Here is a 14,811-nt window from a genome sequence, read left to right on the forward strand (position 1 = left end):
ACGCGGCAGTGTTGTTGCAAACAGACATGATTTCACGTCACAATATGACTCGTCTGTCAATTAAAAAAGCAAAGGGCAAGATTCTGAGCAACGTGAGCTCATCGTTACCTGCACAGGAAGTCTTTTGAAGTGAATTTATTTATTACACCTCATGTTGCTGTAAATCATGCATGCAGTACGGGGTGTGTTTACGATCACCTCATCAAACGGAGGATCAAGGAAAACGTACAAATGCATACAATAAGATGTGGAAAACAAACCCTTTTTACTGCCACACTGCAGTCATGCCACAATTCAGACTTGCAGTAGTGATTGTGTTTTACAAAGAGAAACTTAGTTGTGGACAAATGCAGAAAGAAAAAAAAAATGCTTCTGGGATGCATGGAGTTAAAAAAGTGAAACTCAACAATATAAAAAGAAATTCTTTTAAAGAAAGGAACTAAAAAGACCTCTGTAGCTAACAGCATTATCTGTTTGGTGTTACAGTGCGGTTGCATCATGCCTCTCAGAACAAAACTCCACACTCACATCTTTGCTGACAATGAACACTGAAGTTGGCAGAAATTTGCTGTGAAACGAGACAAAAGTGTGCAGTTTATGAAAAAAAAAGTGAGGCAACCTCCGGGCCTCAGGCTTTTGTCAGTGGGCATTTCTATTCAATGACCTATCATGCTCCAAGTATAGGCAATGATACGGCTTAGAGACGTTTCACATTGTGTCAGAAGTGTACAAGATTTTTTTTTTAAATGTGCAGCTGTTACCGGTCGGTCAGACTTGAATCACTGTCACAGCCTGTTTATATTGTCTCTGAACGGCGTGGTGCTCAGACAAAGGAGCCGAGACCCAGACGTCACGAACGCTTGTTTAATTGTACAGCCTGAAAGAAGATCAAGGATTAACCGATAAACTGTTCATAACGCGATAATACACTCTCTATCAGTTCAGACGGGGGCATATTGATCAGCCACTCAGCACTGTCTCTCTGTCCTCTGTAAGTGGGTCATTTATTTTTGCTAGGAACTGGTTGAGTAAAAGTTTGCCAAGGATTTGCAGTAATTATCTCTTCCTTCTATAGCCGGGCACAGCATGGGGCCTTGGTAAATTACACATCTCTCTCCGAACTCCTGGATGGTTTATGGCCGTGCATTATGCATAACTGTGCTGGAGCGCCTTAAACATCCCCCAAGTGGATTGAAATAAAGTTGACGCTGCTCTTTGTTTGGAGCTCAACATAGTCTTTATTTGGCAATGCTGAATCGGAGATTGCTGTAAAAGTGTGCGTCTTAATTATTTTGGAGACTTTTTCCCCCCCTTTCCCCAATGGTTTGTGAACACCTGGAGTGTTTTTAGTGGGATGCCGGATCCAGATGGGCGGATGCTCGGGCAATCTACGGGGAAATGATGGTTACAGAGTGTGTCGCCATGCAAAGGGTTAATAAAAAAACAAAGAAAGAAGGAAAAGAAAAGGAAACGCAGTTTGTTGTTCGCTGAATTCAGAGGTAAAGGGCTGTGAAAAAGCAATCTGTGGTGTCAGATATTTTAAAACTATTTTCTCTCAGAAAAATTTGACCTGTGGACAATTGGAAAAAACATGTAAAATAACTCTGAATTTTATACAAATGCATTAAATTACAAAAATTTAAAAGATAAACTACAAAGACTTTATCTAAAGCTAGAAATAAGAAGAAAGGTACTGACTGTGCAGATAGCTTTATTAATTAAATACAAATCCACATAACACAGTTGTGTGTTCCACTAAAATGGATCTTCAGTCACTCTTTGCCCTTTAATATTTACAGTAAATGCAGATCAGATGCATTATTTGAATATTTAATCAGTACTACCCACTACATATCTCATAAAACACAAGAGAAACCACAAATGTGAATTACTTGGAGACTTGTGTCTCTTCTTTCGAGGAGGCATAAGTCTGTTATTCATTCGACCTAATATTTCCAATAATTACTGTTATTTTGTGTTATATTCTCCAGCTCAGCAAATGCTCCTTCTGTGCCAAGGAGTGAACGGGATGAGAAAAGACGGGGAATCCGTGGTTTGGAATCACCACAAGCAAAGTTTCCAGGGTGAGTCACTGACAGTAAATGCTAGCCCACAAACTCATGAAATGAATAGTACTTTTCAGTTATTGGCATCCCCTATACGAGACACAGAAGCCAACTATTAGCGAGTAATAAGCGCATAAACTCACACCACTTCTACCCTCGATGTAGGGATGTAACAAATCTACACACTTGGTTCTAGTTTCACGCAGACGCCCAAGTGCTGCTGCTGGTTTCAGATGAGGAAAGCACCAAGTAAAACACACTTCCAGTAGGCTGAGGAGTTTATTCTTGCCCAACTCTGTGAAATGATGCAACAGGGAGTACACATGCCTTAAATTAAAAAAAAAAAAAAAGTAGAGTGGGGAGAAGAAAATCACAGCAATGCATTTAATTAATTTTCCAGGAATCTTTCACTTTGCATTTAAAGTGTGCACATCACCTGACAGGCATCCTCCCCTTCCCAATTAATCCCAGTAATCCAATCAGAAAAACAGGACAAGTACATGCAGCATGAAACAGAATACAAGTTCCCCGTCTATAACATTATAATAGCGCCAAAAACACACCACCTATGAGCCTGACATCTCACCTCCTCGCATAATTTAAAAAACGTTATTAAAAATATAAATGCATTCACTCCTGTGCAGTCTTCTTCCTCAGCTCACCTCATGCTTTCTGCAAGTTCCCTACACAATCTCAAAGTTCATTTACCGAAGCTCTCAATTACTAGCAGCTGTTTTAGCGTCAATCCGCTCAGATTCACCTGCTTTTAGAGCAAAAACCAAAAGGCAGAGGCAGTGCAAGAATCCGCTATGCGCGCATGAGAATATCACAAGAAAAACTCTCAACCTACCTAGTGAAAAATCTGATTAACTGACAGAAGAAAAAAAACCCAAAAACAAAACAAGTGGCATCCACACTGCTCAACAGGCTGCCTACAGTACTTGTGAATAATAAATCTATCGAAGCTTTCCTTTTGCAACAAACCCCGGTGGTGACTCGATGTATTCTCCGTCTATGTGGTCACAGCAAACCTGCAGGAAACCACAAAGAAAAAAGAACCGTGGACATGGAGAGGAGCGAGCCTGTCCGCATGGGCCTAATTAAGAGGGCTGTCTGTGTGCTGTACATGTACGGTCTGTGTGTTAAATGCGACGACGGGCAGCCAAACGATGCGCTGCTTAAGTCATGGAATATAAATTAGTTCTGAGAATTTCGGGGGCCGGGTTTAAGGAACTGGTGACGTCGCCTGCTCGACGTCCTGTGACTGCGGATCGAACCAAAAGGCGGGGGATGTGGCTGCTAAATGTTCAAATTTTTAAAAAGTTATACACATTTTTGCGCTTATTTAAACGCTGCTTTTAAGTTTTCTCGCCGTTAGAGCCGCCTTGCGTGAAAATCGGAGGGATATCTGCTCTGGAAACGGGTTGTTGTAACTCGCAGTTCGGGAGGTCCCTCTCCCCTGCCCCGGGAGAGTGGTACGGTCCGGGGCTCAAATTCCGAGAATTGTGCTCGTCTGATTCTTAGAACTGGGGTTCTTAGAAGTGGTGATGCAAGAAGTTTCTAGGAAAGCGCTACCAGGTGATTTTTTAAATTCCATATTATTTTTTTCTGCTTTAATTTGGCGCGAAGTTGTTATGTGTTATTTGTTGCTGCTGTTTTTGACATGTATGCCGGTGCTTTGTGTGCTTGTTGGGCTGTTTGAGGGGCTGTGACAGCGCGAGCGGCTGCTGCTCTCAGCCCGGTCGCGCGCTCGCAGTGAGGCGGCGGGGCTGAGAGCAGCGGCCGCCGCTGAGCTCCGGCTCGCGACGCTCGCGCTGACAGCCCGTCCTATCAGGAGGCTGTAGCTACGGCGGGGCTGGATGAGCGTGTGCCGCCCGGAGCTCGCGTGAAATCAGGTGTCCGGGCGGTTGCGATCGCTCTTGCCCTGTGATTCACTTTGAGTGGGCTCGCTGCTCTGTCACACGAACTTTGCTGGCAGCGTGGCAGCCGCAGGTTCTCAGCGTTTTTCTTTTTTCCTCCGCAATTTGCTCTAATGGAGCGCAAAGAGCTGCGCACAGCAAGCCCCGCTGTTACCGTAACACTGGAGCGGAAATATTAGAGCTGGAAGGTGTGTGTGTGTGTGTGTGTGTGTGTGAGAGAGAGATTGAGTGTGTGTGTGTGTGGTTTTTTTCCGCGGCAGAGGCTACAAGTTGTCTCTCATGTTTCCACTGTGACAGCTCGCTGCATGATAACCAAACTACGCCGAGTTGAGATCTTTTCACCCAGACGTGCGCAGTTTCGGTTGTGCAGTAATTTACGCGCAGTCTGAGACGAGAGACCCGAGAAATGAAAATAAAACTATAGATATTTTTAGATTTAAAAATAAATACAAATGCGTCCTATCATTGAAATAAAGTTTAAAAGCTGTGATACTCCTCGGAGGTTTTCTGTTTGACAGGAGGAGGGGGGGAAGTACTGAAGAAAGTACTTCATGATTGGCCATCAGTCACTTTAAGGTGCATTCTGTTCTGGTTCTATTTTCGGACGTGTCTAGTTACACTGAAGTAAATATCCGGTTATGAGTCCCCTGCTGTCTCGTGAAGCCGATTCTTCCTTCAGTTAATTAAATGTTAGTTTTTTGCTCTCGTACAGTAATTGACCCAGAAATGCGCTTAAAGACATGCGCTGCGCAGCGCTGCGGGGCTTCACCGGTTTTACCACAGCAAACAAGTCAAACTCTCACTTGTGTTACCCTCCCAGCTGCACCGGTGTGAGTTTAAAAAAGTGCCATGGTGAGGACATCTTGCGGATGAATTTAAAATTTGGAGGTTATTTGTGTGCCAACAAAGTTTAGAGTAATAACTTAGTCAATTCGCTTTTATTTGTACAGCTGCGAATGCGCTGAAGGAGAGCCCCAACTCTGAGACCACAATGCCCATCTTACAGCTCATTAATGCGTAATGCGCAGGTGTTTGTCTTAAAAATGTACAAGTTTTAATGACCAACATGGACTTTTCTCTTTCTGTGGAGTGTATTTAAACCGTGCACATTTATATCGTCTGAATGCTCTTAAAATGCTCACGTGTGCAAAGGAGTTTATTGCATTGAGCTGTTAACCAGAGGTTCAGAGAGAGAAAGTGAGGGGGAGAGAAATGACTCCAAAGGAAGAAATTTAAATGTCTAGACAGTGTTTACTTAATAAATGGCGCCGCCTTCTGGTGATGTGCGTGCTGCCTTCGGAGGATCGTCAGTAACTTGAGCCCAAGTTCATCTACTTGAAGCACACATACTCTTTGTGGCACGGCAGCCAAATACAAGAATATTTTATTTAAACTTGCTTTATTTTTTTTAAAATTAGAATAATCTTTATGCTTTTGTCCTTTTTTTTTGCAGAACTTGACAAAATGGCTTGCGCAGCAGACAGCTGCATACAGTTCACGCGCCATGCAAGTGATGTTCTGCTCAACCTGAACCGGCTGCGCAGTAGAGATATCCTCACAGATGTCACTATCCTGGTCAACAGGCAGCAGTTTCGTGCACACAAGACCGTTCTCATGGCTTGCAGGTGTGTGAAACTAAAATCGGTGTTTGTGCCGTTCTATTTCTTTTGAACAAGCAACTGATCTTTGCATGTCTGCTCCTTTCGTTTGCTGCAGTGGGCTGTTTTACACTATCTTCACTGACTCCCACAAGTGCAACCTTAGTGCTATCAGTCTGGACCCAAAGGTGGACCCAGAGGGCTTTGCCATCCTGCTAGAGTTTATGTACACCTCCCGTCTCACACTAAAGGAGAGTCTGATCATGGCTATCATGAATACAGCCATCTACTTGCAGATGGACCACGTTGTAGACACCTGTCACAGATTCATCAAATCCAGGTGGGTGGAAGCCAGTTTTGTTTTGTTTGTGTTTTTTAAATTGCTGATAAGAATAAATCCATGGTTGTGAATACCTCCATGTTTATGGCATCCTCGTTCTCTTCACAGTGATCCGACTGCCAAGCTGCCTAGAGACGAGTTTCTGGTCAGTCCCTTGGTTTTACCTCAGGATGTCCATGCTTACAGAGCCCATGATGTTGTTGACAGTTTGCACAGCCGCGTAGCTCCGTTCAGGGACGGGAGACCCTACGGTTCAAACATGTTCAGCGGGGTCAGCACCCCCAGCAACTACCATCTCTACGGGCAGTTTCCCATGCCAGGATTCCCCTTCCCTCTCTGCAAGCTGGCCGATACCAAAAATGCTTTTGCTGACCTCTCAAAGAGCAGTATCCACCACAAGCACTGTCCTCCGCATGACAGCGGCATCAGGGCAGACTACAGCAGAGCCATTGGCACAAACTCCTCCGGCATCATTCACTCCACCACCTATGCTTCCAGGGAGGTAGTGAGAGACGATGAGATGAGGAAAGAGAGCCACGAGGGGGTCAGCCAGTCTGTCGGTTTCAGCACAAGGAAGCGTGCATTTCCCATGTTGTCCCTTGAGCACCAGAAAGACTTGAGCAAAGAGCACGCTCCTCAGGCTGAGGAAGATCTCATCCATCAGCACTATCCCCTGGGAATCTCCGCTGGACGCAAGAGCCTCATGAGCAGCCCGCAGAGCCCCCTCAAATCAGACTGCCAGCCCAACTCCCCGACAGAGTCCAGCAGCAGCAAGAACGCCAGCCTCTCCCAAGCTGCTGGAGTGCAAACGCCACAAGGCACGCAGGACCCCAAAGCTCGCAACTGGAAGAAGTACAAGTTTATTGTGCTGAATCAGAGCGCCAAGGAGGACAAGGTGGGGTTAAGGGATCCTGGGCTTCACTCACCTCAACGCCTCGCCCTGCAACCCTACCTCCACCCCAACGACTCGGAGAACCTCGACCCACAAACGACAAGCAAGAGCAACAGCGAGGATCTACCAGTACCCCAGGCTAGTCGTCTCAACAACATCATTAACAGGTGGGTTTTTGTTTGACACGTACACATCTGCATGCTTTAAACAAAACAAGGAAATGTATAGTTGAGGTGATTTAAATGACACACTGGGCAGATTTTAAGATTCTTTATGAGCACATAAAATTTCTTTTTCTTATAAGAAAAAACAGGCATGAAGTGAAATTCAGTGTTTGTAAATATCAGGCAGGATAGTTGCAGGATTTTTATTTTTGTAATAAAATTTACATTGGAAGAATCTGATTTGAAATGTCTGACTGGTTTAGTTTTCGATTTTGTGTCTGCAGTGCGCTTGAGGGGTCTCTGAGGAATGGCGATGGCCACCCTCCACACTACCTGAACCGCCTCACGTGCTCGTCCTGTGGCTCTCAGTCCCCGCAGCACTCGGAAGTCTGTCCCAACCACTCCAGGTCCCGTCTATCAGAGGAAATGTCAGAGCTTCATTCAGAATATTCAGACTCCAGCTGTGGTGAGTTTGGGATTTCTTTTCACCTCCAAAATGAATCTGAGCGCTTTCGGAGCACAAGTCAACATCAGATTTTTCTCTTAAACAGAAAACGGCACGTTCTTCTGTAACGAATGCGACTCCAAATTTGCTGAAGACGAAGCTTTGAAACAACACATGCTTCAAGTACACAGCGACAAGCCATACAAGTGCGACCGCTGCCAGGCTGCTTTCCGCTACAAGGGCAACCTGGCCAGCCACAAGACTGTCCACACAGGTAAAAGCAATTCACGAGTCTCATTTATCTAACTCATCGGCTTTAGAGGCTGCTGAAATCTAAAGTGCTGCTTCTTGTTTTCAGGAGAGAAGCCGTATCGCTGTAATATCTGTGGTGCTCAGTTCAACAGACCAGCTAACCTCAAGACTCACACTCGCATCCACTCAGGAGAGAAGCCATACAAATGTGAGACGTGTGGAGCTCGTTTTGTACAGGTAATTAGACCCTTACATTATTTTAAAAATTTTTTTTTAAAACTCAAGAGTGTCTTAGAAAAATTTTTCCCTCTCTATTGTGTTATCAGCTAATCGTGCTAATGCTCGAATCTAAGCTGTAATTATGGGCAGCTATAATCACATTTAGCTCGACAGGAGTGCCCATAGACGTGCTGATATAAAACATGTGATGTCTGAAAAGTTTAATTTAAGTTTCACTCCCACTTTTTTTCTTCTCAAGGTTGCTCATCTGCGCGCTCATGTGCTGATCCACACGGGCGAGAAGCCATACCCATGCGAGATCTGTGGAACCCGCTTCCGTCACCTGCAGACGCTGAAGAGCCACCTCCGCATACACACAGGCGAAAAGCCCTACCATGTAAGAATGATACTTTAAAGTTAGGAACCTCCTGAGTCGAGTCCAACCAAAGCGAGTAAAAATAACGCCGCTGCGCTTTCTTTTTCAGTGTGAAAAATGCAACTTGCACTTCCGCCACAAGAGCCAGCTACGGCTGCATCTTCGACAGAAGCACGGCGCCATCACTAACACAAAGATCCAGTACCGTATGTCCACAGTAGACATGCCCACTGACTTGACGAAAGCATGCTGAGCCAGATGTAGGAAGCAGCTTAAAGGAGGCAATCTTGACCTTGGCATTTATGAACCCCAACTTGTACAATCATCCAAAATTGTAGTGCCACACTGTGTTTATTAGACATGTAAATTGGCTGCGTATGCCATTCTAAACGGGTTTCCACTACATGTGAACGTAGAGCCACATGGCATCTTAGTCACTTTATTGTTTCTATATAGATATAAATATATATATGTATGTGGGGAGTGTTTTTAAGCTTCGAAGGTACGTATATAAAAAGCTTTATTTTGTTGAGAAGGATGGAATGTAAACAATCAGTTTTTTTGAAAAAAACAGTATTTTATATCAGAGAACTTACTTTTCTGAAAGTATTGAAAATTTTGACGGGTGGTACATATATTTTAAGATAATGGGATTTGCGGCTGTATAGAGTTGTCTATACATGATTTTTATGTAGATGTACGTACATGTTGTCAAGTTGCCATATTCACGTGAGCGGGGAATTAAAAAATAAATAATTGGATTTGGTGTAAAACATATCAGATGTCTGCTGCTGTCTGAGGATGTGCATGAGGTACTCTCTAACCGGTGTCGGGTTCTGGCGTGCACGAAGTGGGCAACTGCATAAATATTGTGACATATTGTGTAATTATATCCGTGGGATTGCTCTCTGCGGGCAGAGCCAATCTAAGTGTTGAAATGCATTTCAAGGTACTGCTTTGTAACGACCAAGAAAAACATTTTGCTTCAAATGTATTCGTATAGGTGTGACTTCTGTTGGTTGATTTGTTTTTCATAAGTGAAGGTTTACAGTTTTGCTCATTGTTCTAGATCCTACGGTAAAAGTCGTGTAAATGTTGAGGTTTTTTTGTTTTTGTAGATACACTGTGTATTCAATGTGCCTTTCTCTATGGTGACTGAATTCCTCTCCATTCAGCCCAGCTCTGTTAAGGTACAACTCAAGGACGCCACTTGTCCTAGATCCCTGTTTGTGTGTGAGCGTGTGAGTGTATATTTTTAAATGCTTGTCACCAACCTTTGAACGTGCAGACTCATCATTGTAAATCTTCAGGTCTTGTTTTCGGATTGGATTTTTTTTTTTTTTTTTTTTTTTTAAACTGCATTAAAATTATTGTACAACGTTATAGATGTATGAATGTAAAATAAAGGTATTGGATTTCTATGTATTAACTCAAGAGTGAGCTCTTTATTATTTTTCTTTCACTTTGTGTTCATGAGGAATATCCCTCGATCTACGGGCACACAGATTTGACTGGTGTTCCTGAAACACCGGGCTGAAATTAGATGGCGATGGCGGCAGTAAACTTAATCGAAAGTATTCACCGTGGCGTTTTCACTCAGTTTTCACGTAACATTTCAAACGATTGTACCTTCCACTCTGGTTACAGCCACAGACTCGAACAAAGAGAATGAAGAGACGATTTCAACCTTGTTTTTGGCTTTTGAACTCTTCTAAATATCCGCGTATTATCAGGGTCGGCTCAGCCAGATTTTTCCATCTGAAACCAAGGAAAAAAATGAAAGCTGTCAATAACTGAAACACTCATTTATCCCTGACACTTTCACTGTTTAACCCTGAAAGTGAACGAGTCGCTGAATGTTTCTGTGCTATAGTCATTTTTTAAAAGTTAATTTCTGCCATGAATTCATTAGTACTGTATACCTCTCCTGCAAGCTTTTACTGGAATTAGGCCATTGGTGTTGGTGGTGCAAGGATCAGGGGAAGCTGTGTGGGAATATGCTTTAATTTTATTGTAATTTCCCAGTTGTAATCACTACAGTTTGATACTCCTGTGAAACACAGCAGACGGACAGAAACAGACGTACTGCTGCAGGAAGCTTGATGCCCAAAATGCTCAAGAAAACAGCAACAGCATGAAGAGATCAGACGGGCCAACTCCTTTTTGCATAATTTTTTTTTTTAAATGACCATTAATGACATTTAAATATCTCACAGCGTGAAAGCCATTAAAGTATTCTTCTGTAAAATGTAACAGGCTCATTTCAGTCAGCTCGGTAGCTGGAAGGACAGATCACAGCCTGCAGCAGTTTAATGTCTGCGACATGGAGTAACTAAACAAGCACCTGGATGTTTGACCACTTTGATTATTCACTGGAAAAACTTCAAAAATTTTGGCTTTAAGTTGTGCTGCTTTGAGTGGGTCTAAATTTTTTTGGCTGGTGTTTTTAAAGCAGAGCTTAAATGTGATCATCAGCCCTGAAAATCTGACGTTGACACTCCAGTACTCAAAAATACTGGAATAGAAAAACAGTTCTTCAGCAGCAAAAACTCAAATCCTCCAACATGTCACCAAGATCATCCTAAAAAAAATAAATAAATCACAAATGTCATGAAAATATAAATAAAATAATGTTTATTTCCAAGAGGCATAAAAAAGCCACAACTTGATAAGCAAAGCGTGCCTGTTATCATCAACATGAACATCACAGCAGGTTTCCTCTCTGGACTCTCTGATTAGTTTATTTCTATATAAAACCAAAAAAAAGGGATCAAACGACGACATCTAAACCGTCTGTGAGGTTAAAAAAAACAAAAACTGCAAATGATTGATCCCCAGTGTCAAAGACACATTTTCAGAGACAAAGAGAGGCTGCACAAACTTAACCCAAAACCAGAACTACCCATTCATTGTTCCCCTTACCCCCCACCCCACAGCCCCGTCACTGCTTCTGCTGCATGGCTTCTTTCCGTGCAGCGTCCTGCAGCAGCTGAGTGTCCACTTCGTCTGCCGGCAGCTGAACGTAACGGACCACCGATCCACGGATGAAGCAGTTTTTCACAGACAGCTGCAGCAAATGAAAACAGTGTGAAGACAGACAGCAGTCACTCTGTGCTGGAGCTGCTGGTGAGCTTTAAGGAGTGCACATTCAAGGACTTTCCTAATGTCCGAACTCTGATTTTATGCAACTTTTAAATAAGGAGCTAAAGTTTATACTTATGTTCTTGATGCTGTATTATAATAACAACAACACGGGGAAAAATATCTAACTTTCGTTTTTCCTCTTGACCTTATTAAAAACTGAGCAGCAGCAAATGGAGCTCGCATACATGATGAAAACAAAGCTTTGTGTATAATAGATGAAAAACATAATCAATGTAAAAGATATTTGTGTAACTCGGGAGGAGCTGTTGTCTGTGTGTCTTTTTTGGGGGGATAATTGAGCCCCTAATTATTTATCATGCATCATTCTGTGTGGAAAACAGAAGTCTGGTGCAAATTTTCACCGCTGGAATATTCATCGAATCAAAAGATTCATCAGGTAGAAAGGCAGCATCTCTACATTCTCACATACAGCAGCAGAGAATGTAATTTCTTTTACTGGTTGTACAGACCTCTGTCGCAGAACATTAAAAACCTTGTAAGTACACTGCAACAGCCTTTTTTTCTGTACACTGTAAAACTGTAAACACCTGTTTAGCAGCAACAGCCTCATCTGTTTCTCTAGTCTTTTTTTCCCCCTGTATGAAATGTGGAAAGTCTCCAGAAGCAAAACTTACCATGTGTGGATATTTCTCCGGGTCTGTGACGCTGATGTCTGTGAGCTTAATGTTCAGGTACTGAAACACGCAAGCAGAGGACAGCGATGTGAAAACGGCATTTTAGTGAGCAATCATGCAGAAATTTAAAAACTGAACAGCTTCCGTTTGAAAACAAATGAATTATTTCCAACCTGGTCAACAGAATGAAGCGTTCCACAGATGCTGAGGAGAGAAACACACATTCATGAACATGACTCTGTTCACAGATACAAACCAAAATTGCTTAATTAATCTTTAGATTATGAGGCTTGGGAACAGCTCATTGGTATTTGGGTGGAATTTACAGTCAGGTGTGCCCAGGTGAAGCAAACACGACTTCTGAGGTTTTCTTTCTGACCTCAGGATTTCCATGCCAGTTATTGATTAATTTATGGGTATTTAAACATTTATTTCCACAGGTCTGGGTGGTGAAACAATAAGAATTATCACCAAAATATAATATTTTTAATACATCTATGTTTTGTCCACATCTTCAGTAATTTGCACATATTTTAGAAGCTGTACTGGAAACGACAGGCAGCAGCACAAACCTGTTGTTTCATTTTAAAACCGTCACTACTGACAGGCATCAGGACCCTGCTCCAGAGTTTAACCCCGAGAAGGGAACCGTTTCTGTTTAAGAAAGTCTCATTGTAGTTTGTTCGATCTACTCCGTCTATGAAAGAAAGCTCTGATACCACCACTGCAACACGGAAACAAAGCAGACAGGTTTGTGACCCGGATCTCACAAAACATTTTATTCTGCTTCACTTTTATCCGACATACAGAAGTTGAAGTAATGTTAAAACAAATGTAATTATGTGGCTGTGACCTGACAGGCTGCAACCTGGATTCAAATTCTTGCTTTAAGCTACATTTAGTCCAGTTTCAATCCTGTTTGAAGTCACTTCAGATTTTATTCAGAAAAAAAAATCCACATCATCTCCAACAAGAAGTCAACCACAGCAATCATTTCATCAGTCATCAGTGGTCATCAGTGTGACCAGTTACAAGAAATAAAACGTTCTGTGTTTAAGTCGACAGTTTCATGCAGATTAGTTCCATTTAAGCAGTGACAGCTACGGTAATACGTAATAAATATTTCAGTGCTGAAATCATAATGAAGACTCAGAGCCCACTGATTGCTGTCTAAGGCCTTTCACTGATTACTGATTGCAGAAGTGCATAACATAACGAACTAACCTGGAACTCTAACCTCACAAACTGAACAACCACAGAGTAAAACACACAGGAAATGTTGTTAGCTTGACTTTCTGAGAATGTGTATGACTGAGAGTGAGCTGTTTGTGTTGGATTATTCTTGCAGAACTCAATAAAACGGAACTAAAGCTGAGAAGTATTGAAAACTGCTACAATGAAATGAAAACTAATAAAAAAAAAAATATCAATATTCAAATTGTGACTGTAGGAGCGCTGCTGCGACTATCAACGAAGCTCCAAACAGCAATCGCCGACCAAACAACAAGGCCGGAAAACAGGAGGTTATGTGAGCGAATTGAACACAAATACTAACCTCAGGTCATTTTTGAGCTCCACCACGACGTCCTTCCCCACCAGCGACTTGAAAAACGAGTAAAAAAGCTGCGGAGCAGAAACACATGCTAACGTTAGCTGCACGGTTAGCGTGGCGGCGAGTTGTTTTTTTTTTTTTTTTTTAAAGCTGACAGAATAAAGGTTACAGAGAAACACCGAGGTGTGCTCGGGTCAGAGGCTCTCTCCTGCCGCACCTATCTGCTATAAACTCTACAGAAAAGTCATAATTTCATCGTGATTCCTTACCATTCTTACTTCTGCCTTTTCCTAGCGGCGCGTCGCCTGTCGATGACGTAACAAACCCTTAATATTCCTCAGACACACCAGGGTGTAATTACTAAAGTTCGCCACAAAGAGGCGACAGAGCTAAGCTCAACGTTCATGCATGGGAAACGTTGCTTGCACCGTTGTTTATCTAATTGACTTAATTTTATTGCGATTTCCCCAAACAATAAATAAATAAATAAATAAAAACTTCATATGAAAATATATTTCAGTTAAATAAAATAAAATATAATTTAAAGAGACTATAATTTAAAAAAGCTTAACACTGTCAGCTGACATTAAACAAAATGCTTATGGAAAATACAAACTCTTTCTTTCTGGTGCAACCAAAGAATAAATAAATATATGTTGGAAGTTTATAATTAATGCATCCAAAGTTTCAAATGACATCTTCTAGGAGAGGGTGTGGGTCCTTAATTTAAAAAAACAACAACAAAAAAACCACAAACTTAATAAAAGGTATATATATATATATAGTCACTGTAATTACATTTCTGTAATTATGAATTTGTCTGTAATTTGTTTTTTCAGAATTTATTTGTATTTTTCTTTGAACTTTGTCATTTTGGGATTTTTGTTTTCAACTACAGACAGTTACTGTATAACATGAAAGGTAAGGAAAACCATGATAGGGCCTTCTAGTTCTCAAATACTCAGGGTGGAAAACACAGCAACCGCTGGTGTTATTTCAGTCATATTTTAAAGTCAACATATGTGTAAAATATTTGCAGTGGAGTACATTCACACACTTGGACTTCATCAGAGACTTTGCTCTTCTCTCCTCAGCCAGTTCCAAAAGAGTTACCAACTAAACCAACAGAACTGGCTAGGCTGTTAGCCTCAACATCTACACCAAGAAAACACAGCCAATGTACACCAACGCATGTCTTCAACCATGTCT

The 14,811-nt window shown here is 42.0% G+C and overlaps 2 protein-coding genes across 3 annotated transcripts; one reads left to right on the top strand and one right to left on the bottom strand.

Annotated features, from left to right (window-relative positions):
* Nucleotides 1-1,995: 1,995 nt before the first annotated feature.
* bcl6aa (BCL6 transcription repressor aa) lies at nt 1,996-9,672 on the top strand. Of its 2 annotated transcripts, none has more exons than XM_006790415.3 (9): nt 1,996-2,084; nt 5,439-5,610; nt 5,702-5,923; nt 6,032-6,982; nt 7,264-7,445; nt 7,531-7,698; nt 7,783-7,913; nt 8,155-8,292; nt 8,381-9,672. In XM_006790415.3, the coding sequence occupies exons 1-9, from the start codon at nt 2,000-2,002 to the stop codon at nt 8,522-8,524; spliced, it is 2,193 nt and encodes a 730-aa protein (XP_006790478.1). In that variant the 5' UTR covers nt 1,996-1,999; the 3' UTR covers nt 8,525-9,672. The 2 variants fall into 2 exon arrangements, with proteins under 2 accessions (XP_006790478.1, XP_006790479.1); XM_006790416.3 differs by lacking the exon at nt 1,996-2,084 and adding an exon at nt 3,578-3,644.
* A 1,216-nt stretch (nt 9,673-10,888) lies between these two features.
* On the bottom strand, nt 10,889-13,969 carry lsm2 (LSM2 homolog, U6 small nuclear RNA and mRNA degradation associated). The gene is made up of 5 exons (XM_006790417.3): nt 13,872-13,969; nt 13,606-13,673; nt 12,224-12,254; nt 12,051-12,110; nt 10,889-11,338 (listed from the first exon to the last, which is right to left on the bottom strand). Exons 1-5 carry the CDS (start codon nt 13,872-13,874, stop codon nt 11,213-11,215), a joined length of 288 nt encoding a protein of 95 aa, XP_006790480.1. The 5' UTR covers nt 13,875-13,969; the 3' UTR covers nt 10,889-11,212.
* Between the last annotated feature and the right edge of the window lie 842 nt (nt 13,970-14,811).

This window comes from Neolamprologus brichardi, chromosome 23 (assembly GCF_056152115.1).
Source record: "Neolamprologus brichardi isolate AB-2024 chromosome 23, ASM5615211v1, whole genome shotgun sequence".
NCBI classification, from domain to species: Eukaryota; Metazoa; Chordata; class Actinopteri; order Cichliformes; family Cichlidae; genus Neolamprologus; species Neolamprologus brichardi.

Excerpts from the sequence above, each read along its gene's own strand:
- bcl6aa (XM_006790415.3), top strand. The coding sequence starts at position 2,000 with ATGCTCCTTCTGTGCCAAGGAGTGAACGGGATGAGAAAAGACGGGGAA. Across the intron at positions 2,085-5,438 it reads CCACAAGCAAAGTTTCCAGG|AACTTGACAAAATGGCTTGC; the intron begins GTGAGTCACTGA and ends TTTTTTTTGCAG. Across the intron at positions 6,983-7,263 it reads CTCAACAACATCATTAACAG|TGCGCTTGAGGGGTCTCTGA; the intron begins GTGGGTTTTTGT and ends TTGTGTCTGCAG.
- lsm2 (XM_006790417.3), bottom strand. Across the intron at positions 12,255-13,605 it reads GAGCTCAAAAATGACCTGAG|CATCTGTGGAACGCTTCATT; the intron begins GTTAGTATTTGT and ends TTCTCTCCTCAG. Across the intron at positions 11,339-12,050 it reads CGGAGAAATATCCACACATG|CTGTCTGTGAAAAACTGCTT; the intron begins GTAAGTTTTGCT and ends CATTTGCTGCAG.